Source organism: Aulonocara sp. 'chitande type north' Nkhata Bay, linkage group LG16, assembly GCF_057382095.1.
Source record: "Aulonocara sp. 'chitande type north' Nkhata Bay isolate Kocher_YH1m ecotype deep benthic linkage group LG16, A_spYH_male_GT1.1, whole genome shotgun sequence".
Lineage (NCBI taxonomy): Eukaryota > Metazoa > Chordata > Actinopteri > Cichliformes > Cichlidae > Aulonocara > Aulonocara sp. 'chitande type north' Nkhata Bay.
Genome location: NC_141359.1, coordinates 9,009,393 through 9,036,060, shown reverse-complemented (window position 1 = coordinate 9,036,060; position 26,668 = coordinate 9,009,393). Strand labels below are relative to the sequence as shown.

The window sequence follows — 26,668 nt, the reverse complement described above, 5'->3', positions numbered from 1 at the left end:
GAACCTTGGCGCAGAATTCCGAACATTCCGGAACCTTGGCGCATTCCGGAATTCCGAACATTCTAGAACCTTGGCGCATTCCGGAATTCTGAACATTCCGGAATTCCGAACATTCCGGAACCTTGGCGCATTCCGGAATTCCGAACATTCCGGAATTCCGAACATTCTGGAACCTTGGTGTGGAATTCCGACCATTCCGGAACCTTGGCGCATTCTGGAATTCCAAACATTCCGGAATTCCGAACATTCCGGAACCTTGGCGCAGAATTCCGAACATTCCGGAACCTTGGCGCGGAATTCCGAACATTCCGGAATTCCGAACATTCCGGAACCTTGGCGCGGAATTCCGACCATTCCGGAACCTTGGCGCATTCTGGAATTCCGAACATTCCGGAATTCCGAACATTCCGGAACCTTGGCGCAGAATTCCGAACATTCCGGAACCTTGGCGCGGAATTCCGAACATTCCGGAATTCCGAACATTCCGGAACCTTGGCGCGGAATTCCGAACATTCCGGAACCTTGGCGCATTCCGGAATGCCGAATATTCCGGAACCTTGGCGCATTCTGGAATTCCGAACATTCCGGAACCTTGGCACATTCCGAAATTCCGAACATTCCGGAACTATGGCGCATTCCGGAATTCCGAACATTCAGGAACCTTGGCGCATTCCGGAATTCTTATGTCTGTGTCTAGTCTCCTCTAACTCTAACCCTCAAAGGTTCTCAGTCTTGTTCTTTAAAACCGGAAAAAATTATGGACTTGATCAACTGGCTCCGTAACGAAATTGAAATCCTCCTGGGCCTGGGAGAGTCCGATTGTCCTGCTGAGACGTTTACTGTCGGATACTCGATGGTTGGTTGCGTCCTGTGTCTGCCGACACTCTCAATTGAGGACATTGAATGACATCTACCAATTCAGAAACATGATAACAGAGTTCTGGATGATTGGAGCCGGCTTGGACCTGGCTTATCGAAGAACAAGAACCGGCTACAGCTGTTCAAAATCCCACAAGGATGGCCGACATGATAGACCAAGATAGGGTCTAACCCTAACCCTAACCCTGGTACTCCAGGCCTCAAGGGCCGGTGTCCTGCAGGTTTTAGATGTGTCCTTGATGCAACACAGCTGATTTAAGTCCCAAATGACCTCTTCAATATGTCTTGAAGTTCTCCAGAGGCTTGGTAATATGTAAACCCTGCAGGACACCGGCCCTTGAGGCCTGGAGTTCGACACCCCTGTAATAGACAATGGGCAGGACTGTGAATACTCAGACTGTGTTTATTAAACCCAATATGGATAACATCTTGGAGAAGCTCATAGCTTTGAAATGGGTAAGATCTTTGAGAAGAAGAATGGGAATTGAGAGAATTGGTGACCAGTGACGGACATTTGACCAACTGTAAAAGTTGGATGCAGCTGTTCACACTAAACATAAACATTCACCGTCTTCACTCATGCAGCTATCGCACTGGCACCAGCTGAAGGCCTGCCAAGGTCAAAGCTGACTGGAACAACAAAAATTCTTCCATGATAAACAGGACTGTTGTCAGCACTCTTTGTCCCTCCTTTAAGGCCCCATGGGTCCACTGGAGACTGTTGTCCTTCGCTTAACTGGGCGTGGTGACACTTTCTCTCAGCTGAACACGGGATACACACACGCACAGACACATGTACACTGATACTGATACACTCTCACCGTCACCCTCCCTTCCCCAAATCCCATGCCTCCTCCCATGCTTACCTCCCATCCGATGTGGACAGCGGATCAGCTGGAGGTGCGATCAAAGATTGCAGCGGTCCCAGATCCAGCTGTGCACACTGGAATGTTGTTTGTCTGTGTTTTATTGTGTTATGGTGTGATGATATCTGTGCATTCCTGGATTATCCCTTTGTGTTACACATTTCACTGTTTTTTCCTTTGCTACCTAACCTGGCCTGTCTCTCCAATATGATGTTTGTGTATTTTATGTATGGTCAGCAAGGTCTGTCGTCTCAGTTGTGGGCAATTCATCTCATCTCATCTCATCTCATCATTATCTGTCCTCCAGGGAGTTAATTATGGTTAATTAGGTTAATTATGATCAGTGTTGGGACTAACGCGTTATTAATGTAAAGCCAGAAAAGCAGAAAAAAAAGCAAAGCTTAAGCTCATCCTGCACAAGCTTTACTTAGCGTTTATTTATTTTATGCTTATTTATTCTATCCTGTTATTCTATTATTAATTTAGACTTTACCTAATATTTATTGATTTTATTCTTATTCATTTTTTAATCTTCTTACTCTATTTATATTTATATTTATATTGTATCCTGTTCTTATTTATTTTATCATTTTACCCTGTATATATCCTATTGTGTCATATCTCCAGTGTTTCCTCAGAGGGCGCTCTCTGCACCGGGGCTGTGATCGACTGTGGCTGCTGGGTCTCTGGGGGTCCTCTCAGCCTGGCTGGGGGGCTCCTTGGCCTCCCTCCTGCTGTGTGCCCAGCCTGGAGGCTGCGGTCTGTGACCGGCTCCCGGTGCAGACGGCTCCCTGTTATAGTGTTTCCTCACTTGGCTCATGCGAGCCCAGCCCAATTTTTACTCTTTAAGTGTGCGCGTGTGTGTATGTGTGTGTGTGTGTGTGGGGGGGGGGGATATGTGTGTATTCACATCATTTATGTTAATGAGAGTGTGGGGAGTGAGTTGGAGGGTGGGGTGGGCTGCTTTTAACTATGTAAAGCACTTTGTGCTACATTTTTTTTGTATGAAAAGTGCTTTATAAGTAAAGATTGATTGATTGATTGATTGATTGATTGATTTATTAATCTCTACAACCTTTAAAAAGGCAAACCTGCCGTGCACATATCAAGACCCAAGTCACATCGTCACTTGGCTCTTGGACTATGTATGGGCAGAACTGGAGGATGAAGAGATTTATATTACACCCAAAACTTTTAAAACTATTGACAAAAAACTTCTGAAAGACCTCTACAACACCATGGGCTTTATAGAACGTGTTATAGTTTCAATGGAATTACAAGAAAGTGAAACTGCAAAATGCATTTTGGCTAGTTTAAAAGATCATCTGGGAAAACCAAAAGCGAAGCGTTCTGCCATTGTCAGGTTCTTTTGCGCACTGGGCAGAGCCATCGCCAAGCCATTCAGACCAAATACTTAGTCACCAACTTTTTTTAATCTTGAAAGAAAGAAACGATCCAGTCTTTCAAGATCAATACACAATTCACACAATTCCTGTATTCCATCTAAATTTTCAGCTCTCCTCTGCCCTCTGTCCCCTTCTCTCCAAACACCTCTCCATCAATTACTTTCTCCCCTCCCTTCTTCATCCCTTTTCTTTTTTCACCTTCACCCCCCAACCAGTCCCGGCAGTTGACTGCCCCTCCTGAGCCTGGTTCTGCCGGAGGTTTCTGCCTGTTTAAAGGCAGTTTTACCTCCCCACTGTCGCCTAGTGCTTGCTCAGAGGGGATCGTTGGGGTTTTCTCTACCCTTTCTTTTTCCTTCTTTCTATCCCTTCTTTTTCTGCCTTCTACCTTTCCTTTACCCTCTTCTCCCCCCCCCCTTTCATTTCCTCCATCATCTCTCTACCCTGTGTTTTAAAAAGTGAACACAGGGTAGGGAGATGGGGGGGACAATAAACATAATTTGTTAAATTTAACATGTGTCAGATCAGTGTCTTCATTCAAGAATAATTCATCTTAATTATATCACTTTAAGCATATTTGCACTGCACAAGACACTTACAAATGTGGATTGCACAACACTGGACATTATATTTCTTCATTTCCATTTAATACTTGTACAGCTGCTGTTATTGTGTGTATATATATATTTATATTTCTTCATACATTCTTATATATTTCTATACTGTGTATTGTGTATTTTGTTGTACAGTTATTTTATTTTCAACTTTAATTTATATATTTTATCTTATTCTTTCCCATTTAAATTTACCCTTCATTCTAATTTGTGTTGTACAGTTATTTCATTTTTAACTTTAATTTTTATATTTTATTTTATTCCTTCCTAGTTAAATTTACCCTTTTTAATTTTCATATTTATTTCCTATCTTATTCATAGCCTTTTCTTTTTTCTTTAGGTCATGAGCAGTTGTGTAAGCATTTCACTGCATATCGTACTGTGTATGACTGTGTATGTGACAAATAAAATTTGAATTTGATTTGAATTTGATTTAAAAACAAGAAATGGGTAATAGTGTATTTTTGTGCATAATATTCATACTTTACTCGTTGTATCCAAATCCCAGAAGGAAGAAGAAGACAAATTTTTTAAAAAAATAAACAAAAATAAAACAAAAATATATTTCTCTTTCTTCCCAGGTCAGTTTTGGTTTTAAATCCTGATTTTTAACACCATTCAATGAATCTGCAAGTTACATCGGGTGCAGACATTCATGTTCCCTTCATTATTCATCATCATCTTTGTCACTAGTTTGCTTGCAGTTATTTTTATTCATTAAATTAAGCAAAAAACTAGACTAACCAACTAATCTAAAACTAAGAAACACTAAAATATTACCTTAAATTTGAAAACCGGCTAAAACAAATATCCCCATTCAAAAATGTCAATCGACAATCGCATTGGCTTAGTGAGTGACGCCTTTAGAATCTTAGATCAAGCAGCAATTTTTAGTCGGTTTGTTCGCAGCAGTTGTTTTCTCAGACTTCAAATGTTCGACCAGAGAAACATTTGAAACATTTACAGAACAAAATTAAACAAACTGAAGAACAGAAGCTTCAACTAGAGGAGAAGAGCAGACAATGGAATAGAAGCAGAAAATAAAACCTTGGAAGAAAGAAAAGACCAACAAACTAAGAATATGCAACACCAGCAGAGGCGTAATTTCTAGGGGGGTTAGGGGCGTTATGACCCCCCCAATAATCAGACCCAACCAATATAATCCCCCCTAATAAGATTATTTATTATCGTGCATTATCTTGTTAATTTTCTTTACTCACTTCAGGTTTTACCAACAAAATAGTTGCATGTTTAATCATCTGGGAATTCACCCAGATTTATTTATTTAGACAGAGATCTTGACCCCCCGATGTTCAGCACAAAGTTACGCCGATGAACACCAGCCTGACATAAACATTATTAATGAAATTATATGTGGTTTTGAAAAAGTTCACTAATATTAAACATTTAGCAACAGCAACGTAGTCACAATGTGACTTACGTGACTTCTGTGGTTTGCATGCAGCAGTCACCTTTTATGATTCTATTGTCCCCTCCCCCCATCTCTTTACCCAGTGTTCTTAAAAGTGAACACAGGGTAAAGCTCTTCATATTTTTGGCCACCAGATGTCACCAGAGAGGACTGCGTTGAAAAGCTTCGAGTAATGCCGGGGCAAGCCGTGTGTGAATTATTAACGGACCCAAGATGCAGACTGCTTAAGTTGCGAGTGAGCTTTATTAACAAAAAGGTGAAACAAACAGGGGCGAGGTGGACGAAAACCAAAACCTAAGAGTAAACTAAACTGGGAAAAGCTAAGCAAAAACAAACCTGAAACCTTGAGACGTGAAACAGAGATGCGGGGAAAATGCACAGGAAAGTGGAGGGGAACAACACAGACGAACCAGCAACTACTACGACAGAAGACACGACTAAAATACACTCAGAGAAACACAGGGACATTACACACAGGTGGGGGACACAGCTGGGAGTGATTAACGTGACGAGACCAGGGAGGCAAACTGAAAACACTCACATAAGACGCAGACCTTCACAATAAAACAGGAAACACATACACGTAATGACACAACACACAAACTTAACACAGACTGAGGGACACAGAACATAGGGACATGAAACGTGAAAAGGGAGAGTACAAGAAACCCAGAATAAACAAAACCACAGAATAATAATAAACCAAAACATAAACACGGATTCACAGACTCCGGACCATGACAAATGGCTTCTTGGGATTTATAAAAGATAAATCCTGATCATCCTTTTCTTACATTTCCCAATATATGTACAAAACATTAAACAAAATGTGTTGAAAGATGTATTAGATAATAGTAGACTGTGCACATTTTTTGACAGGTGTGGCAGGCATCAGGTATCTCACTCTCTTCCAGAAGCGAGAGTTCCATGCTGCAGCGCCTCCAGAGCCCTCTGGCCACTTCAAAGGGGCACTCTTACGAATCAGGTGCTGCAAGCCCGGGGGGAGGTGTGTGTATTGCTGTTGCCCCGTGTCTCCTAGCTGGATCAAAATCACACTCAGTTCCCTCTGGACCAATGCATGGTGGAGCCCCACCTGGTAAATCATCAACAACACTTTAGTCACCCTTTCACTGTACACTTAGTATTTTTATTTACATAAATGCTATCTAGTAGTGCTACACATTGAAAAAATAGAATAAACTTAAGTATAAAAATATGATGCCATAATACACATATAAGTAGAATCATTTGTTTTCACAACAATCAATCTATTCCTTATTAACACAGCAACAGATGCCTCAAGGCGCTTTATATTCTAAGGTAAAGATCCTATGACAATAGAGAGAAAACCACAACAATCAGAAAATTTCCTATGAGCAAGGATTTTGTGATAGTGGGAAGGAAAAACTTCTTTTTAGCAGGAAGAAACTGCTATCAGAACCAGGGTTAAGGAAGCGCAGCCATTTGGGGGTTAGGGGAGATAGGAGAAAAAACACGGTGTGACAAGAGCCAGATTAATAAGAACTGATGATTAAATGCAGAGCAGTGTATGAACACACAGAGAGTGAAAAAGGGGTAGTTATATGGACAAAATTGTTTTTCTTATATTTTTATGGCTCAGTAAAATAATCTCAATTAAACCTGCAGGTTAACTAATTTGTGTATGTGATCGAGCTTCATGGATACATAAAGCTGGGTATCGTCTGCATAATAAGGAAAACGTATGCTATGCTTTCTAATAATGCTGCCTAAGGGAAGCATGTATAATGTAAATAGAAATGGTCCTAGTACAGAACCCTGTGTAACTCCATAATTAACCTTAGTGTGTGAAGAAGCCTCCCTATTTACATGAATAAATTAAGATATGATATGTCACTTACCTTTGCTAGTGTCAAGGTAAGTGACGCCTGATAACTGCAATGCCTTTTCTAAACTTCTTAACATGTCACCCACATTATGTTAATAAAAAGGTTCAAACCAACAATTAAATTAGTAAAAACTAACCATAAATTAATGGAACTGAAAGGAAAAATTCAAAATGAAATTCAAAATATTCAATTGTGCACCAACTATTCAACTATGTGTAACTGCTATTACTGCTTGTTTGCTTACTTACACCAAAATAAAGTTGATGGTCATCGTGTATAAAGCCATATGGAGTGGATGTATTGAACTTGTAGCACATGGCCGTGGTCCCCAAATGTCAAATGTCTGTTTCTTCAAATAGTGTCTTTGTGGAGAAATATAGTATAACAGCCACACATTGTCCCATTTACCATTATGTTTATTTATTTCCAATATTTCAGTCTGTGTGACATGTCTAATAGCCAGGCATCCTTAATTGGCCGAACCTTACTGAATGCATGCATAGATGCAAATGTTTGCATGGACACTTTATCTCTGTATCTGACAAAGTTTGCAAGGACCAAAAAGTTGTAATTGAATAAAAATGTAATGGTAACAGTGTGTGGAGGTTATGCTACATTTCTCCACAAGGATTTTTTTCCCCCTATGTGCACTTGTTTCCTTAGATTTGCTGTAAAAGTATTGTACTTTTCCCACCGACGGTATTGTACTAGAGTACCAGTATCTTACATCATGCAATACCAATAAATTAGAGTACAGGAATATAACTTATATTTACTTGACTACTTTACTTGCACTTTATTTAAGTGCTGTACCATATTCTGCTTCTACTCCACTATATTTTGGATGCAAATATTACAGTTTGGATTCCACTTGTAGGTATTTTTTAAAATGATAAAAGAATCTGAAGTGTAATTCCACACAATAGGTATATACTATAAGTATTTAAAATATATTGTGCAGTTATATTGATTATACACCCTGTGCACCATTAAGCTAATTAAGTAGAAGTATAACTTTTCAATACTTTTTTCCACACTGCAAAACAGTTATCCAACACAAAATTATACTTGTGCAACCAACACAACTTTTCATGTAATAAATCTGAAATGGGACACAGGGCTGCACAGGATTCTGAAAACTTTTGTCATTAGCCAGCTCAAAATTTCAAACAGACAAATATAAAAGGAACAAAAATGTATGTAATTAAATGAAATTGAAAAGAAGTGTGAAGTGGCTAAATCAGTCATATTTTAAAGAAAGATAATTAAGCAAAACAAATTTGCCTACTGTGGAGAAAATAGAGAGGATGTTAGCACCAAGCCTCTTAAACCATTATCCAGTGGCAACAAGTGTACTTCCTCTCAGGACCTGCCTCCTGCCCTGTTCGCCTCCTACAAAGCCAGGAGGAGGAAAGCCAAGCAGTTGGCAGGGTCCTCACTCCATGTCTAATGCTTTCTACAGCAAATTATTCTGCACTGAATTGATCTCTAACTAAATATTCCAGTTTCAGTGAAATTAAATTGCATTTTATTTATATAGCGTTAAATCACAACAACACTTGCCTCAACGCACTTTATATTGCAAGGCCCTACAATTTCTTGTGGACCTCCTTGTGTGCCTTGTTCTTGGTTCCACAACTCCCACCCCCATTTAAAAAAGATGCTACAAAGGCCCCTGCTCACGTTGCCTGCAAAGCAGAGAAAGACAGACAGAGAAAGTGGGAAACGCTGGATAAGCGTATTTATGTGAGTCTCTTAGTATGCAAACCTGCCAGGTTTCTGTGAGCCAGAGAATTCTGATGTGTGGATTGTGACAGCATAAAAGATGAACATAGCTACCTCGACCCCACTCACTGGTTTGTGAAGTCCAATTTTAAAGCCTTTGGATGAGCACTTTGGGTGCTTTACAAGTCCTTGAATAATGATTTGTCAATCACAGGTCATTAGGCCAATGAGCATACTCCCAGGCAGTCCCTGTCTCAGTTCTCACCTGCCAGTCAAACCCTCCCATCACTGAGGTTTGGGGTGAGGCAGGCCATCGCTCTGTCGTCATGGAGCCTGATCCCAGATCTGGTGTGAGAATGACCATGAGCCTCCTGCTCTGATTCATGCATTTCTCCACCAACTCCAGACGATCTGTTGTGGTACAACAAAAAGAAAAAAACAACAACAACAAAAAAAACCAGGTACATGATGGCTCTTTAAATTAGGCAGCACAACACTGGTATCCCTTTAACACTTAAGCTGGGCTACAAAGAACACTGCAGACAATAAAATACCTGAATCACAAATACAAAATATATTGGTTGTTGATGTCCAAAATTACAATTAAAGCACATAAAACACTGACCTTCCCCTGGTATGTCATCCCTCCCGTGGATAAAGAGCCGATATCCGCACTTATCTTCGAGGACAGAGGGCAAAGTCTGTGTGATAAACTGAGAGAGTGTGTCCTCAGTGATCTTGTCCATTGGTGTCTGGTAGACCACATAGGCGTCATATAAACTTGTGTCTGGGAAACAAACAAACAAATCAGTGGAAATTTATGTGTACTTTCTTTGACAAGGTTTTCTCAGTTTTTTTATTAATGTTTCTTCCTTATCGGCTCATTGTGATGTAAAGTGACCCTGTCACCACAATAAGTCATTTGTGTTTGAACAGTTGTGGTCAGAAGTTACAAACACTCATCATTGACATGAATGTGTAATTTTTAACTTCTTTGAACCTTTCTTTTTCCAGGGTGGAACAATTGTACAGCATACATCTTTAATGAGTTGAAACATACAAAAAAAAACCCAACAACAATTGGGAGGACAGGTTTCAATTCATCCCACAAATGCAGAGTCAAGATTATGCATACAGGCTCAAATATATGATAATAATACTACCACTAATATTTGGTAAGATGCCCCTTGACCAGATGCTTTTAGCAGCCCCCAAAAAGTTTCTGACTCAATTCTGGACGGATGTTTGACCACCCTACTTGGCAGAACTGGTAGGTTTAAATTTGTGATATCATCTCGCTTTTGGGCGTCACTCACAAATTTTCAATATGGTTGAGGTCAGGCTTTGGGAAGGCCAATGTAGAAACTTAATATTCGCCTGGTTTAACCTTTCCAAAACCAGTTTTGAGACTGTGGAATATGCACACATGATAAATGGCTGCTGAAAACTGGGTATATATTATCGCTCCAACTGCACTTTATGGACCCCTGTGTTGCTGTAATATGTGAATTGCCACAGTGTGGGATTAATAGAGTCTATGTCATGCCATCTCAAAAGCTTTCTCCAAAAGGCATTTGGCTTACTTGTTCACCATAGCCAAAGTGAACCAGCATTTTTTATATATTGTTTGAACCTTCAGAAGGAACCAAAACACTTCAGGTTTACTTATTTGTTATTCAATTTGGTTACTCTTGCATTTTTCTTATATTTCTAATTTGTCATATTGAAAACCACTGGATACCACTATTTTGTAGCAAACAAGCTGATGAATATTTTAGGAAGTAACTTTTGTTTTGACATAATATTTCAGGGTCTATAACCACAACATCTTCCTCTCTTAAGTCTTGGATGTGTTAAACTGGTGCATTTTTCCTTAAAGTATAGCACTGAAGCTAGGGAGCAGGAGTAGCAGCTAAACTGGCTCGGTCTATCCTCTGAAACTGACTAATTAGCATTGTACTTCATTCCTTTACTGTTGGTACAAAACTAAGATAATAAAGCCCCCAAGAAAAATATTTACTCTCTTACCTTTATTGCTACTGCTTAGTGGGAAGTAGGGTCTGAAGAACAGGGCTAAGTCAATGGCAAAGTATTTGACCAAAACAGCGACAAAAACACCAACGAATAACATGCATACTCCTCCAATGGCAAGTGGAATTATGGATTCTAGGAAACACAAAATTATAGTGTAAAATAACATTTCCATGCTTCGCTAAAAGTCAACAGACATTTTTGTTAGCAAGGCTAAAAAACAATCAATGGCCCTGTGACTGACCTTTCCGCTTAAGAGTTAAAGTGGCATTCTTTGTTACGTAATAATAGCCCTCGCCAAAACACTTAAACTTCTGTTGAAAATCCTTAGCAGACACTTTTTTAATGGTGAGGATTGCAGTGGCAATGGTATTCTTTGAAGGTTCCTCAGTTGCTCTAACAAAGAAGATAAGAGTTTGTTTTGTTAAAGAAGACAAAGGGTCAAAGACAAAGTTCAGCAGAAAGGTTCACTGCAGACAAATGAGAGGAAATACATAACAGTTACTATTTAACATATTTTCAACAGATCTTTGAGGTTCTCTTAAGTGTGACTCTTAAACAATAGCACTTAAAGAGGTCATGTTAACTTATTCTGTAAAACACCTTAGAAGCACCTTAAACTACATGTTGAAATCCACTCAAAGGATTAGCAAAACATTAAGTGTACATTGTGTAAAGTATAAAAGAGGCTTACATTTTGGTAGTTTGACTATAACCATCCCTGTTTTTGAAAGGAATTCCATTGATGTACCAGCTGGCATTACAGTCATGTTTCACATTAGTCCCACACAAAACTGAGCAATTCAGCTTAATCTCCGAGCCTGGAAGGAAAGAAGGAAGGGAAGAAGGAGGGAAAGAAGGAAGGATGAAGAAAGAAAGAGGACGGGTTAACCCACTGGAATACAGGGTAAGATGCACGACAAAGGCGCACATTCCCCTGAATGCACAGTCAGTAAAACTGGGGCATTATTCTTTCCAGAGTTTTTATATATTCCATGTGACCAGCTATGGAGTAGTAATAGGATGCCTTGAAAATCTTTCCCGATGGCCACTCGTTTAACACCTCCACCAGTTTGTCAAACCCCAGCCAATCGGTAACAAACATCAGGGGGTGCAACACAGCCCTAATTCTATGTTTATTCCTGTATTTAGTTTCCACTGGCACTAGGATGCCTGTAAGCCCTGATTGCAGCAACACTCCCTTAAACGGAAGGTGGCAAACTTGCAAGCCTGCACCATTGCCTTAAATGCATCCAGGAAAGTCTACAGGTCATCCACCTCCGTCATTTTAAATAAGTCCACCTCAGAGAGTGGAGGTGACAGTGCTGGAGAAGCCGCCACTCCTTCCTGGGTCACCGGGTACATTGGGCACCAGTGTGGCAGTTGCTCCTGCCACTGTGAGCTCTCCCCAGGAAGGGCAGAGGGATGCATTTTACAAACAATTTTATTCACACAAAGCGTTACACACAATCTTTCTCTCTTTCTGTTTTTGGCTTTGTCTTGTTTCTGGCCCCCACACCTACTGCCAGAGGAGAGGTTAATTAGACAGATGTGCTACCCTCATCATCAGGCACTGGTCCCCAAAAACACACTGCTCCACCTCCCCCCTTCTTAAGTGATGAGTCAGTCACTCCCTGTATGGATGCAACTTTAGTCCTGCTAAGTGCTAACTGAGTAACTTTCAGAGGATCACTGTTATTAACCAAGTATTTGCAGTGTTTGCAGCCTTACAGAAACCTGGTTGCAGCAGGATGATTATGTTAGTTTAAATGAATCAACACCCCCGAGTCATTCTAACTACCAGAAATCTCGAAGCACAGGCCGAGGGGGCGGTGTGGCAGCAATTGTTCACACCAGCCTATTAATTAATGAAAGACCAAGACAGACTTTTAATTCATTTGAAAGCCTGATGCTTAGCCTCGTCCACCCCAGCTGTAAAACTCAGAAACCAGTCTTACTTGTTATCATCTATCGTCCACCTGGGCCTTACACAGAGTTTCTGTCTGATTTCTCAGACTTTTTATCTGATTTAGTTCTCAGCTCAGATAAAAAAATAATTATTGTGGGTGATTTTAACATCCATGTAGATGCTAAAAATGACAGCCTCAACATGGCATTTAATCTGTTATTAGACTCAATTGGTTTCTCTCAAAATGTAAAAGAACCCACCCACCACTTTAATCACACTCTAGATCTTGTTTTAACATATGGCATCGAACCTGAACATTTAACAGTGTTTCCTGAAAACCCTCTCCTGTCTGATCATTTCCTGATAACATTTACATTTACAATAATTGATTACACAGCAGTGGAGAGTAGACTTTATCAAAGTAGATGTCTTTCTGAAAGCGCTGTAACTAAGTTTAAGAATATAATCCACCCACTGTTATCATCTTCAATGCCCTGTACCAACATAGAGCAGAGCAGCTATCTGAACGCTACCCCAACAGAGGTCGATTATCTTGTTAATAATTTTACCTCCTCACTACGTACGACTCTGGATACTGTAGCTCCTGTGAAAACTAAGGTCTCTAATCAGAAGTACCTGACTCCATGGTATAATTCTGAAACACGTACCCTAAAGCAGATGACTCATAATCTGGAGAGGAAATGGCGTGTCACAAATCTAGAGGATCATCATTTAGCCTGGAGAAATAGTTTGCTACTTTATAAGAAAGCCCTCCGCAAAGCCAGAACATCTTACTGTTCATCACTGATTGAAGAAAATAAGAACAACCCCAGGTTTCTCTTCAGCAATGTAGCCAGGCTGACAAAAAGTCAGAGCTCTTTTGAGCCAACAATCCCTTTAACGTTAACTAGTAATGACTTCATGAACTTCTTCACCAATAAAATTTTTATCATTAGAGAAAAAATTACCAGTAATCATCCCACAGATGTAATATTATCTACAGCTACTCTTAGTACCATTGATGTTAAGTTAGACTCTTTTTCTCTAATTGATCTTTCTGAGTTAACTTCAATAATTACTTCCTCCAAGCCATCAACGTGTCTTTTAGACCACATTCCTACAAAACTGCTCAAAGAAGTCCTGCCATTAATTAATTCTTCAATCTTAAATATGATCAACCTATCTCTAATAATCGGCTATGTACCACAGGCCTTCAAGCTAGCTGTAGTTAAACCTTTACTCAAAAAGCCATCTCTAGACCCAGCAGTCTTAGATAATTATAGGCCAATCTCCAACCTTCCTTTCATATCAAAAATCCTTGAAAGAGTAGTTGTCAAACAGCTAACAGATCATCTGCAGAGGAATGGTTTATTTGAAGAATTTCAGTCAGGTTTCAGAGCTCATCACAGCACAGAAATAGCTTTAGTGAAGGTTACAAATGATCTTCTTGTGGCCTCTGACAGTGGACTCATCTCTGTGCTTGTCCTGCTAGACCTCAGTGCAGCGTTCGATACTGTCGACCATAATATCCTATTAGAGCGATTAGAACATGCTGTAGGTATTACAGGTACTGCACTGCAGTGGTTTGTATCATATCTATCTAATAGACTCCAGTTTGTGCATGTAAATGGAGAGTCCTCTTCACACACTGAGGTTAATTATGGAGTTCCACAGGGTTCAGTGCTAGGACCAATTCTGTTTACATTATACATGCTTCCCTTAGGCAGTATCATTAGAAGACATAGCATACATTTTCACTGCTATGCAGATGACACCCAGCTCTATCTGTCCATGAAGCCAGATAACACACACCAATTAGTTAAACTGTAGGAATGTCTTAAAGACATAAAGACCTGGAAGGCCGCTAACTTTCTGCTTCTTAATTCAGATAAAACTGAGGTTATTGTACTCGGCTCTGAAAAGCCTAGAAATATGGTATCTAACCAGATTCTTACTCTGGATGGCATTACCTTGGCCTCCAGTAACGCTGTGAGGAACCTTGGAGTCATTTTTGACCAAGACATGTCCTTCAATGCACATATTAAACAAATATGTAAGACTGCTTTCTTCCATTTGCGCAACATCTCTAAAATTAGAAATATCCTGTCTCAGAGTGACGCTGAAAAACTAGTTCATGCATTTATTACTTCCAGGCTGGACTACTGTAATTCATTATTATCAGGATGTCCAAAAAACTCACTGAAAAGCCTTCAGCTAATCCAAAATGCTGCAGCAAGAGTACTGACAGGGACTAGAAAGAGAGAGCAGATTTCTCCTGTTTTGGCTTCCCTTCATTGGCTTCCTGTTAAATCCAGAATTGAATTCAAAATCCTGCTCCTCACATACAAGGTCTTAAATAATCAGGCCCCATCTTATCTTAATGACCTTGTAGTACCATATCACCCTATTAGAGCACTTCGCTCTCGCTCTGCAGGCCTACTTGTTGTTCCTAGAGTATTTAAAAGTAGAATGGGAGGCAGAGCCTTCAGTTTTCAGGCCCCTCTTCTGTGGAACCAGCTTCCAGTTTGGATTCGGGAGACAGACACTATCTCTACTTTTAAGATTAGGCTTCAAACTGTTAGGATGCCTGGGTCGTTGACCCAGGGTTTTTGAGTTTACGATATTATTTATACTTTCTAGTCTTTGGTTTCTTTGAGTTCTGTCTTATGGTTTATGTCTCTGTCTTCTTTAGTTGCTCTGTCTCCCCTATCACCTGCATCCCCTTGTCTAGTTCGCGTCTATGTGTATCCTTAGTTCCTATATCCCCGTGTCCAGTCAGTGTTTGTGTCTGCCCTGGTCCCACGTCTCTGTTCCCTTTGTAGTGCCTGCATGTGAGTCTGCGTCTTTGTTCAGTCTGTGTTATGTGCTTCCTGTTTTACTTTGAAGGTCTCTGTCTTATCTCAGTGTGTTCAGGTTACGCTTCTTTGGTCTCGTCAGTTCTAATTTGTCCCAGCTGTGTTTCCCTCCTGTTACTCATTCCCTGATTGCTCCCTCTGTGTATTTAAGCCCTGTGTTTCTTAGTGTCTGTGTTGCGATCTACCGTTTTCTTAGCTGTGTGTTCTGTCATTTCTCTAGTTTAAGTTTGAGTTTTTTTTAGTTTTGTTATATTTTGAGTATTAAATTAAAGCCTTTTTTGAGTTCACGTCTGTCTCCGGAGTCTGCACCTTGGGTCCTATTCCTGCCTGCACACAGCCACACCTAACACAAACTTTCCTTTTTGCTAAAGCATATAGTTAGGGCTGGACCAGGTGACCCTGAATCCTCCCTTAGTTATGCTGCAATAGACGTAGGCTGCCGGGGGATTCCCATGATGCATTGAGTTTTTCCTTTCCAGTCACCTTTCTCACTCACTATGTATTAACAGACCTCTCTGCATTGAATCATATCTGTTATTAACCTCTGTCTCTCTTCCACAGCATGTCTTTTATCCTGTCTTCCTTCTCTCACCCCAACCGGTCGCAGCAGATGGCCCCGCCCCTCCCTGAGCCTGGTTCTGCCGGAGGTTTCTTCCTGTTAAAAGGGAGTTTTCCCTTCCCACTGTCGCCAAAGTGCTTGCTCATAGGGGGTCATATGATTGTTGGGTTTTTTTCTCTGTATCTATGAAGCGCCTTGAGGCGATTTATGTTGTGATTTGGCGCTATATAAATAAAATTGAATTGAATTGAATTGTTATGACAGCAACATGTTGACATGAAGATGAGATTTTATTACCTTCATCAGCAAACTGCTCCTGCGACTCATCAGCTGGGGTCAAAATTTCTAGGTAGTGCACAGCTTTTTCTGCGAGCAACCAAAAAGAGTGAGACATTTTTAATCCTCTAATAGGACATTTGGTATGCTATAATATGGGTATTGTTTTGAAAAATCAGGAAAACCTGTGACATACATACAAATCTTTAGCTCTGGCTCATTATTAAACATGTTAAATCAACACGCCATTACAATTTCACTTATAAAGTCAAGTTTATGTTGGTGTCGCAATGTGTTGTGTTGGTATCCAGAACTAAACACCAAAGAATGCAGTTTCACCTAGAAGTATAAGTTCCCTCGAACCTGACGTACTGTACACCTTATTATTGTATGCCCAGGTACAAATACAGGTGTAGAGGCCCTCGTGGTCTTTGGTAGCATTATGCACTCTCAATTCGACTTCATGCTGATCTTCAATAAGAGTATAGTCCTGCACCGAGAAGGGCACAAATAGGGAAAGCAACACATTTTACTTCAATGAACATGGTCTGTTTTGTAAATCATCACAATGGCCCTGTCAATTACATCATTGTGGCTTAGTTTGTAATTGTTGTATTGTAAAAGTTTAGAAGTTTTTAAAGTAGCTCCCTTTTTATTAACTTGCAATCAGGTTCTTGCTATAGCAATGAAACCAACACTTTTATCTTACATAAAAATGTACACTGGTATTAACATGGACAATGTTTAAAAAGTTAAATAAAATTCCTTTGTTCAGAAGTCAAGCAACATTTTAATGTCATCAACTTCCAGGGCCAGTGGAATCATCTTTTGCCCCACTGGTTTCACTGGTTAGTACTGGTACTTATTACCATCAGCAGTCAGTTCTGGCACCTCTCAGCTTTGCAGCTTGATGCTGGTTGGCAACTAGCTCTTGCACCTTTTTAGCAAAGTATCCAGAGTCATAAACCAGGCAGGGTCATACCATCAATTAATCCAATGGCCTTGATCCAAAAACGATTACCGAAAAGTCAGAAAAATCCCCCCCAAAAAAACGTGTATTCAAAATGGCCAAGCACCAAATCATTCAGCGTAACAAACAACTGGCAAACACACACCTTTATAGGGAGTTTGTACGTGTTTTGGAGTTTGCAAGTGTTTTAGAGTTTGCAAGTGTTTTGGAGTTTGTAACGTGCTTTGTCTCTAGGGGCCACCGTAAACCCCCCTCCCCCCTAAACAAGCTCCGAGTGAGCAACGACGTAATGGGAAATTCACAGAGAAACTTGCGGATTCTTCAACTGACCGCTGCGGCACTCCTGCTATACAGGTGAAAATAGAGCAACAGGACCGCTAGTCTTTGATTTTATTTATTTTCTGCTGTGTTTTACTTGCATCTATTTGAAAGACTGAGTGTAAAAACAAAAAATATTTTATGTGCTGGAATGTGCAGAATATAGGTTTAAATGTTAAACTAATTTCTTCAAGTCAGAGAATGGTGCATATAATTTAATTTTTGCTTGATGCATAAAGTTAAAAGCTTAAAACTGATAAAACAAGTTTTAAAAAGAGACTTTTCCATTTGATTACATTTTGTATGATGGATTATGCAGAAAAAGTAGAATTGGGCTGAAAGATCTATCGCTTTATCACCTCTTCAGGTTGTAAATCGTGTTTTTAAAAAGTAACTAAGTAACTAAGTAATTAATTACTTTTGAAAATAAGTAATCAGTAAAGTAACGGGATTACTTTTTTGGGGAAGTAATCAGTAATTAGTTACTGATTACTTTTTTCAAGTAACTTGACCAACACTGGTTCAAGTGCAGTTATTTTCCTCTGAGTTTTGATTCTGTCCCTAGTTAGCTAACATAAACTAAAGTATCAACTTCTATACTGACATAAGATGACATGAATCATCCCACTGAACATGATTTTTAAAACTGTATTTCTTAAATCCAGCTTCACAGCCACACATCTATGTCCGTTTTTGAAAGCAGGGCTCCATGATGTCACTTAGCCATTATATGTGTAGTGGCAGAGGTGGATGACCTGTAGACTTTCCTGGATGCATTTAAGGCAATGGTGCAGGTTTGCAAGTTTGCCAAACAAACAGGAAGCTGACCTGGGCTTTTTGGCCTACCTTGTACCAGGTGATGTTTCCTTTGAATGCACTACATGTGCTTCGGACTCGTTCTGGACATGGGACCTTTTTGCTCTGGTCAGAGTTTTTGATTTCTCCGTAGTTTAACATCTTGCTTCCTCTGTAACTTGCATTGAACACTTCAATTTTCACAGCGTGGTTAAAACATTGTCCTGAAGACTTGATTTCCCTAAAAGTGAATCAATGAGTGGGAAGCACATTAACAAAAAAAGAGACAAAAAAAAGAAGAAAATTGTTTTAGAGTTCAAGAAAACCCAGACCATCACTAATGTTAGATGCTAGATAGAAATTTTGTAACATATTTCGTAGAGATGATTCTTACCAAGCAGCGTAATCTCCAGAATCAGAAATGTTGAGGTTTAAGAGAAACAGTGCTTCGCCTTGGTAATGCACCCTGGCTTTCTTATCAGAGGAAATATTCTGAATTTGGGTGCTATATTTGTACCATGTAAAATTTTTATTGTTGAAGTTTGGTTCTAAAATAAAAGGTACATAAAAAAGAGACTCCCCTTCAAGCACTGTAATGCTCTCCTCATTCATGATCTCACATTGTGATTTGCCAGAATCTGAAACTGAGGGAGAAGCAGATAGAGTGATGATAAGTGCAAATGCAAATGTGAAAGGTGTGTTGCAGATGCTACAATGCTGTACGATGAAATGAAAATGTTTATGAAATGTTCCTTTTCTTTTTTGCCTTAATATTTTTCAATGATTTTTATGGCCTTTCTGTCTTGCCATACATTTTTACCTTCTACATTTTGGCTTTGATGTTTTGCTGACCCATCAATGATAACCTTTGATATAACTTTTTCTACAACTTGCTCAAAATTGTCATGATATGCATTTCACATCAGCGGCCTTTTGAGCCTGATTAATACTGGGTGTGCTGCTTCACCAGGTTTCATTGTAAGGTGTAAGATGTGCGGTTTAGCACATGCAGATGAATCGTGTACTGTATACACCACCTGATTTCCATTCTGATATGGATGTCACCACTGCAACAAGAAAGAGAAGCTGGAAAGCATCCATTAGCTGAGAGAGAGAGAGAGAGAGAGAGAGAGAGAGAGAGACATAGGACATTCAAAGCCAAACCACACTGTTCTGAATCATGTGATATATTTCATATTTAATTACACTAACTTGACTTGCTTTACTCATACACTGTCAGTCCTGCACATAAGCTTTTACCATGGCCTCAACAGCTTAAAGTGCTTCTCCCTGTCTGTTCCACAAATAATGTGACAGTTCAGTGATTCTTGAGATAAGGGACAAAACATGTCCGGCAGATAAAACCCAATTTTGTTGTTAAAAATATGCATACAAGTGTTAACCCAACTGCCTAAAAGACAACAGCCACTATGGTGTGGTGTCCCTTTAAGACACCCAAGTCGAGGGTTGATGGTGTCATCGGTTTGTGCCACTGCTCTGCTCTCTCTCTCTGTGATGGTGTGGACATGTGCTTGCACGCTAGTAGATGAGGAGGGACGGATTTTATGTTTTACCTCTCCAGACACCTTTGTTTGCAACGTTATGGGTTGTACGAACACTGTGCGCTATGTTTGTTAAGCTGCAGCCGTTCAACCGGGCTTATATGGTTGATGAAGAGAAGGTATACTAAAGAACACACTGTGGAATCCCCAACGCCAGTGTGAGTGTGTATTCTTTTGGCTACCCTGCTAAGTGTTTTGCCGCCTCCTCTCAACCACTAAACGCAACCCGACGTTACAAACTGTAACAGGGCGGCCCTTAGCGGCTGGAAACTAGTGATGTGACGTTCTGTATCGAGTAATGGAGGGGGCGTTTCCGCGATGCGCGTATCGAGGCTTGCTTCATTTATGGGAGGAGCTGAAAATGATGACGCCGAAGCCTCACTGCCCGGCTGTACCACGTGACTGGTTCATGAAGTGTTTCGAACTTTGCCGCGAGCTATGACAGCGATATAAACCCCTCAGACTTCATTCAAAAATGTGGGTGTTTGATGGAAAGTTGCGGTTAGTGAGAGTTTGGAGACCGTTTGGAGGTTTATGAGAGTGAGGAGAGAAAGTCAGGAGAGAATGGAGCCAGCTAAGAAGAGGAGGATGTCCTCCCCTGTGTGGGAACATTTTGATCTTATTCCTCCCAACAAGGTATGTAAATTTCTACAGAAGATGTATTTTCATAATACTGATGGTGCAATACAATTTATGTTGAGCTGTCTTGACTTTTGTACAAGGTGAAGTGTTTGCTATGTGCCAGGCAGCTGGGATATAACAACAACACCTCATCCATGCTTAGGCACTACAGAGCTTTGCATGAGAATAAGGGGAACACCGATTGTGGAGCAAGACCAGGTGAGCCATCAAATGCCATGATAATACAGCATGCAGTAATGTTACTACATGATATAACAATATTATACAGCTGTAATAAGTTACGTGTGTGATATTTATATCTGTGCTTTGTCTTTATTGTCTTTCCTCAGGAGAACAATCTCAAATAGATGAAGACCTGGTTACCATGGTGATTGAGGACTCCCAGCCAGTTAGCATTGTGGAGGACAAAGGATTCAAAAGATTTGTTAAATCATTAAATCCTAGCTATGTTCTCCCCACTAAAAAGGTCATAAAAGCAGTGAAAATTTAGTTTTTACAGAATAAAATGTGAATAGGCAGGACTGTGTAGCTGTCCATACCTCAACGTTACAAAAGCACAACTACTGTCCACACCCCAACCACACCTCACCTCACAGTAAATGATCATTTCCATTTTAAGCATTTCCAAATAATCATTTTCCATACTGCCAGTATAAATATACACAGTATACTGCCATCACTACAATATACATGTTTTACACATTCCTTTTGTTGTTGACATTTACAGGCTGTGTGCAAAAGGCCACATTTCAAATTCTTGCCAACTAATATTTTTACGTCCAGTAGATGTCCTACTAGAGCAAATGAAGCTTCAAGAAGCTTTGCGCTGGGGTGAACCAATTGGATGAAAAGCTTCAGTGCTTCATGAAGTTTCATCTGCCCATCACTATCCCCGGGGGTCCAGACACCATTTAAAGGTTCCAGGAGAGACCATTGGTAAAGAGAGTGTGGTGAATCTTTTTGTGCTTGGGTTTCTGGGTTTTTATAATATTGGGTTTGGTGTAACATTAAAGTGTGAAATATTTATTAATATGTAAATGTGAAAATGTATTTATTTATTCTTATATTTATCTACCACATTCCTTGATGATGAGCAGCTGTGCAGGATCTGAAATAAGGCTACCAACTGATTTTAAAATTCCCAATAAATAGTCAATAAATATTTAAACTTCTTTTGTGCAAATCCATGCTTAAAGTGCAATGCTAAATAAAGTGCTTGATAAGGTGCTTTTAATAAAGTGAAAGGTGTGCTCTAAAGTGCTATACAGATAATATAATATAAATAAATGCAGTAAGGGAGTCCTCTTCCTTACACAAACCAAGGCAATTTTTTATATGATTTTGCATTTTTTATACATATTTATTTATTTTAAATGGTACAATACATTACCAGTACCTTAAAAATCCATTGTCCAGAAGCAGGTGTGATAATATTAAAATACAGAAAAAAAAATTAAAAGTAATGTAAAATTAAACATCATGGCTCTTGTCACTAAGTATTTAATTCAATACCTAATATCAAAATATGCAATTGAAAATTAATTTTTACATATTTTTTAAGTGATTAAAATCATGTCCAGAGTTTTTGTCAACACCATCAGATTTTTTTAAAAGTACATCAAAAATCAGGAATTATTGTGGGTAGCTTACACTCTGAGGACCCCTTTATCACTTCCTGTTTGATACACATGCCATGAGGTCACTGCTGTGATAATTTTTTTTAAATTTTAATGTCATTTATTGCATACCTTTCTGATAAAACTCTTTGTCACAACCATAGTGTGTCACCACCAAAGTCGATGTAATGCAAGATTTAATTCTTTTTTTTGTAAAAAGAGCTTAATTTAGGTAGATTGTAAAAGCCATAAGCAACTGATGAAAAACAAGATGGCTTCTGTCAGATAAACATGTGTTATGAGACAAAGTCGGGTATTTTGTCAACACCATCAGGATTTTTGTCTGACGGTGTTGACCCTTTTCCTAATGGTGTTGACAAATGCCACAAACGTGTGCTATTCACCATTTATATTAAGTTATTTTTTTACTAATATTTCAGATATATTACGTCCTGTGTATTTTACTGATATTTCTGCTTCACAGATGTGTCAAATATTATCAAATTTGTCTTATCTTGAATCTCATTGTTTATGTTTATATTATTAATCCTGTAGGAAAATGCTTAGTCCTCTGCATTTAACCCATTCACTCAGTGATGCAGTGGGCAGCTACAAATCATGTGGCGTCTACTGAGCTAGCTGTGCCTCGAGAGTTGGTCTTTAAGTGATGATGTATGAATCCTGCTTCCGGGCCCAAACTACTCTGTGTTTATTAAGCCTGTTGTGCTGTTAAAATGTTTTAATGCTTTTTATCTTGTTCTATTACATCAGAACAAGCCCCTAAAAGAGCCCGTTCTCACTCCCGAGGCGTAATATGCTGACGATTTGTCACCTAGCGTAAAATGTTACGCTTTGGGAGTGAGAACGTGTTGCCTAAAAACAGTCAGTGATCACGTCAGCCTAACCATCGGGAACCCTCACGTTAACTTTTATCAAGTGGTAAAAAGTTAGCATTCATCCTCCAGCTTCACTGTATTTATATTATGCTAACATAGCTGTGTCACTAGCGATCATGTAGCACATCACTATATACCAGCTAGCCCAACTTCAGTAACCTGACAATAGTCACTGCTGTTCAATTTTCTGTCTCTATTTATGTTGGAAGTGGTAGCAGAGCTGGTTTATCATGTTCAGGTGGAAACAAGCAATCTAACTTTAACTCTGTTAAATTTCATATATTCTGTTTTCATGGATGCCTGGATGTTACACCTGGTAGAGCAGCCACACTGATCATTTTATTAAAGATGAAAGAATTTAGACAGATTGTAACTCTCAGTGATGCCGCAGAGTTCCTTTGACTTTGGGATCTGCAGCGGAGTTTGGACCTGGAAACGGCTAATGACATCAGACTTAAAGACCGGATAGCATCTCTATTGCTTAATGCATAATTGTGTTGTGAATATTCATCCTTAATCTGTAAAAAAGCATAAGGTTCAGAAAAATTATAGTAATTACAAAATGGTACATTTCAGGCTACAATAGCACAGGGGAAGCTGTCAGTAGAGGAATGAAAGAGAAGGAACAGGGATGATAAAAAAAAAGGAGAGAAAAAGTTAACAGCCAGCCTGAGTTGAAGAAAGAGTTTCTCATAAAGGAAAGGGAAAGATGGAGAAATAGAGTGAAAAAGAGAAAAATAAAGAACATCAGTGATCTGAAAGAAAGAGAAAAAAGTCAGAAGAGAAGGTTTTGGAAACAAGCACAGAGACAAAAGGAGAGAAAGTCCAGCAGGGTCTAAACACACAACCACAGAACTTTAGGAATCAAGGAGTAGTAGGCAGCTACTTGCTGGTGAACTATTAAGATGTAGAACTTGACATGTGCAAAAACAGAATTGTTATGATGTGTCTTGTGATATTACAAAGGTTGCTAAGGTTTAATGGTCATTTTGAAAGAAATATATTGTTTTCTACTAGTGTGTCAACACCGTCAGATTTGTGTCACCACCATCAGCACCTTGTCAACTCCATAATATGGAGTTTTTGTTTATTTTTCTCTTTTGGAAAACCATATATTTTCCTCCCTCATGATCTTCCTATAAAAATACGTAATTTTCTCAATGTGTAATTTGCATTCTGCTTAATGTGATTGTTTCTTATAGAGATTAAATACAAGCTTCTGAAAATATGTATGACTGTAACTCTAATAATAAAAAGCCAAAACAATCTTACTTTTAAACCTGGTATAATTACTTTGAAAACATATGTGCATAAACAATAGAATAGAGAAGCTGCTAATAGTCAAAGTAGCTGAAACAACTTTTTAAAAAATCAAAAAATATATTTTAGAAAATTAAAACCTGTTTTGTCCCTAATCTCAGGAATCACTGAGTTATGAAATCAGTTAAAATGCTGCTCTCTCATCACTGGTTGTTCAAAAGAACAGAATGCTGTGCGTTTTGTTTTTCTCAGGCTTGCATGTTTCCTTTGGTTTTGAGCCAGCTGGTTGCTGGAGAAAGCTATCAACTTAGAAGCCTTTCAGTGGACCGATAACACAGGAACTTGTCAGAAGAAGTTTCAGATGAAATTGAATATGACACTGATTACCTGTGAAGATTGTTATCAAATAATTCCTGGTTATCAAACTTAATCATCTTGTCATTTAAGGACTTTTTGCACAGTGCAACACTTCTCACAATGTCCTTGACAGACTCAGTGGCTGAATAAGAAATAACAGCTAAAAAAACAGCAAAAGGACAAAGTGAACACAAGTCACATGGTGTTACAGTGCCAACAGTATAACAATCTGTCTGTCAAGAGTATAGTTGTAGCATCTCTGGCATGTTTTTAAACATGTCTGAGAGCAACAGAGACACACCACATTCATCTTCAGTAGAGAGCCTGTTCACATAGAATTGCTACAAATGTTCACCAATATTTGTAACTGCTCAGTCGAGTTTCACTTTGAATCATATCTTCTAAACAGGAAGTTTATAATTTTGCAGCTTGAGCTCATATCAAATCAAAGTGTTAAAATCCTGAATAAGTCTTATAATAATTCTTGAATAATTCAAATTGAATACTGATTCGATCCACTATGAGTTTAAAGAATTGCTAGCTTTAACTGTTCTGTTTTCCAGATGCTGTGGAAATAACTATGGAAGAGATCTGAGAAGATCTGTAAACAGATCTGTAAAGCCTTTATAAAGTTTATAAGTTATCTTCTCACCCTAGTTCTTCTTTCTGTCACTTAACTTGGAGTATACCTATTTAGAACCTTAGCATATCCTAAAGCAAGGAAGTTAAAATTGTTAGTAGTAATGAAAGTGTTTGCTTACCTCACAAAAGTGTGTGTGCTGGCCGTTGGAGTGTAATCAGCTCGAAGCTGCCGGTATGGTTGTTTCTCTCTCTCTCACTCTCTCTCTCTCTCTCATGCACACATGCTTCGTCACCAGCCTGTTTCCCGTCTCTCATGTTGGACCCGCCCGGGGTCCATGCTTACATAACAGTCACAACAACAGCAGTGCGACTGTTACTTCAACAGGCAGACTTGAAAAGCTACACATTCACCTGAACAAAACAACCACATGTTAATGCTGACGGGGTGTAGATGTAACATAGAAATCTATATCACTAAAAGCCACTCGGTAGATCAAAATTAGAAATGAACACCCATGTTTAGGCACATTTTCTTGTTTATGTTATTTAAATGTGTTTCAGCCATAAGAAAATTTGCTACAAATCTTTAAGCTAAAGATAAGCAGAAGAGAATGGATGGATGACAGATGTTCATATCATTTATGTACATTTTCAGCAGTGTACCTGTGTAATATATCTGTATTGTGAGAGCTTGTTTATACAGATCTGAACAGACGTGCCTGATGATCCTCCTTATGACTTTATAATTAAGGTAATCTGAGCCTGTGACATTTCATATTAAAACGGGCAAGATCGGTAAGTTCGATTCTGACTTAGTAATGTTAGGGTCACATGCTTGAGCCCCCATTTGGTGGATTGTCTTGTAATGCCTGCTTGCAATAGTTTTATTATTAGTTCAGGTATAGCAGATAAAGTGGCACTGAAATGTGAGCTTGGTGTTCTCTAATATACAGTTTCTACTATTTCTTGTAGGTGAAAAATTACATGTGAAGTTCATTATCACATCAGAGACACTTTTTACACTGTGATCCAGCATGACAGAATTAATTTTACAACAGGATCACAAGCCCATACACGCACCTTAAAGTGAGACCCGCTCAAACACCAAGGAATGCTCGGCTTATCCCACTCTGGGAATTATAATCACATTTTCCATGACTGGAAACTACGCGGAATGGGCAAATATGCCCTTTCAAGTAAGCACTGCATGTGGGTGTTTCCAGTTAGGGGATTCCCTGAACAGATGTGACTTT

General features: G+C 39.2%; 2 protein-coding genes across 3 annotated transcripts; one reads left to right on the top strand and one right to left on the bottom strand.

The window, feature by feature from the left end:
• Nucleotides 1-4,913: 4,913 nt before the first annotated feature.
• LOC147310954 (interleukin-1 receptor-like 1) lies at nt 4,914-26,575 on the bottom strand. Of its 2 annotated transcripts, none has more exons than XM_086267159.1 (13): nt 26,496-26,574; nt 25,595-25,826; nt 19,538-19,604; nt 18,895-19,144; nt 18,552-18,741; nt 16,757-16,907; nt 16,439-16,507; nt 11,513-11,639; nt 11,063-11,214; nt 10,816-10,953; nt 9,413-9,574; nt 9,053-9,198; nt 4,914-6,287 (listed from the first exon to the last, which is right to left on the bottom strand). In XM_086267159.1, the coding sequence occupies exons 3-13, from the start codon at nt 19,599-19,601 to the stop codon at nt 6,039-6,041; spliced, it is 1,698 nt and encodes a 565-aa protein (XP_086123285.1). In that variant the 5' UTR covers nt 19,602-19,604; nt 25,595-25,826; nt 26,496-26,574; the 3' UTR covers nt 4,914-6,038. The 2 variants fall into 2 exon arrangements, with proteins under 2 accessions (XP_086123285.1, XP_086123286.1); XM_086267160.1 differs by lacking the exon at nt 4,914-6,287 and adding an exon at nt 8,630-8,750 and having other exon boundaries at nt 26,496-26,575.
• On the top strand, nt 20,008-24,476 carry LOC147310955 (uncharacterized). Its single transcript, XM_086267609.1, has 3 exons — nt 20,008-20,698; nt 20,785-20,902; nt 21,034-24,476. The coding sequence occupies exons 1-3, from the start codon at nt 20,597-20,599 to the stop codon at nt 21,192-21,194; spliced, it is 381 nt and encodes a 126-aa protein (XP_086123735.1). The 5' UTR covers nt 20,008-20,596; the 3' UTR covers nt 21,195-24,476.
• Nucleotides 26,576-26,668: the final 93 nt, after the last annotated feature.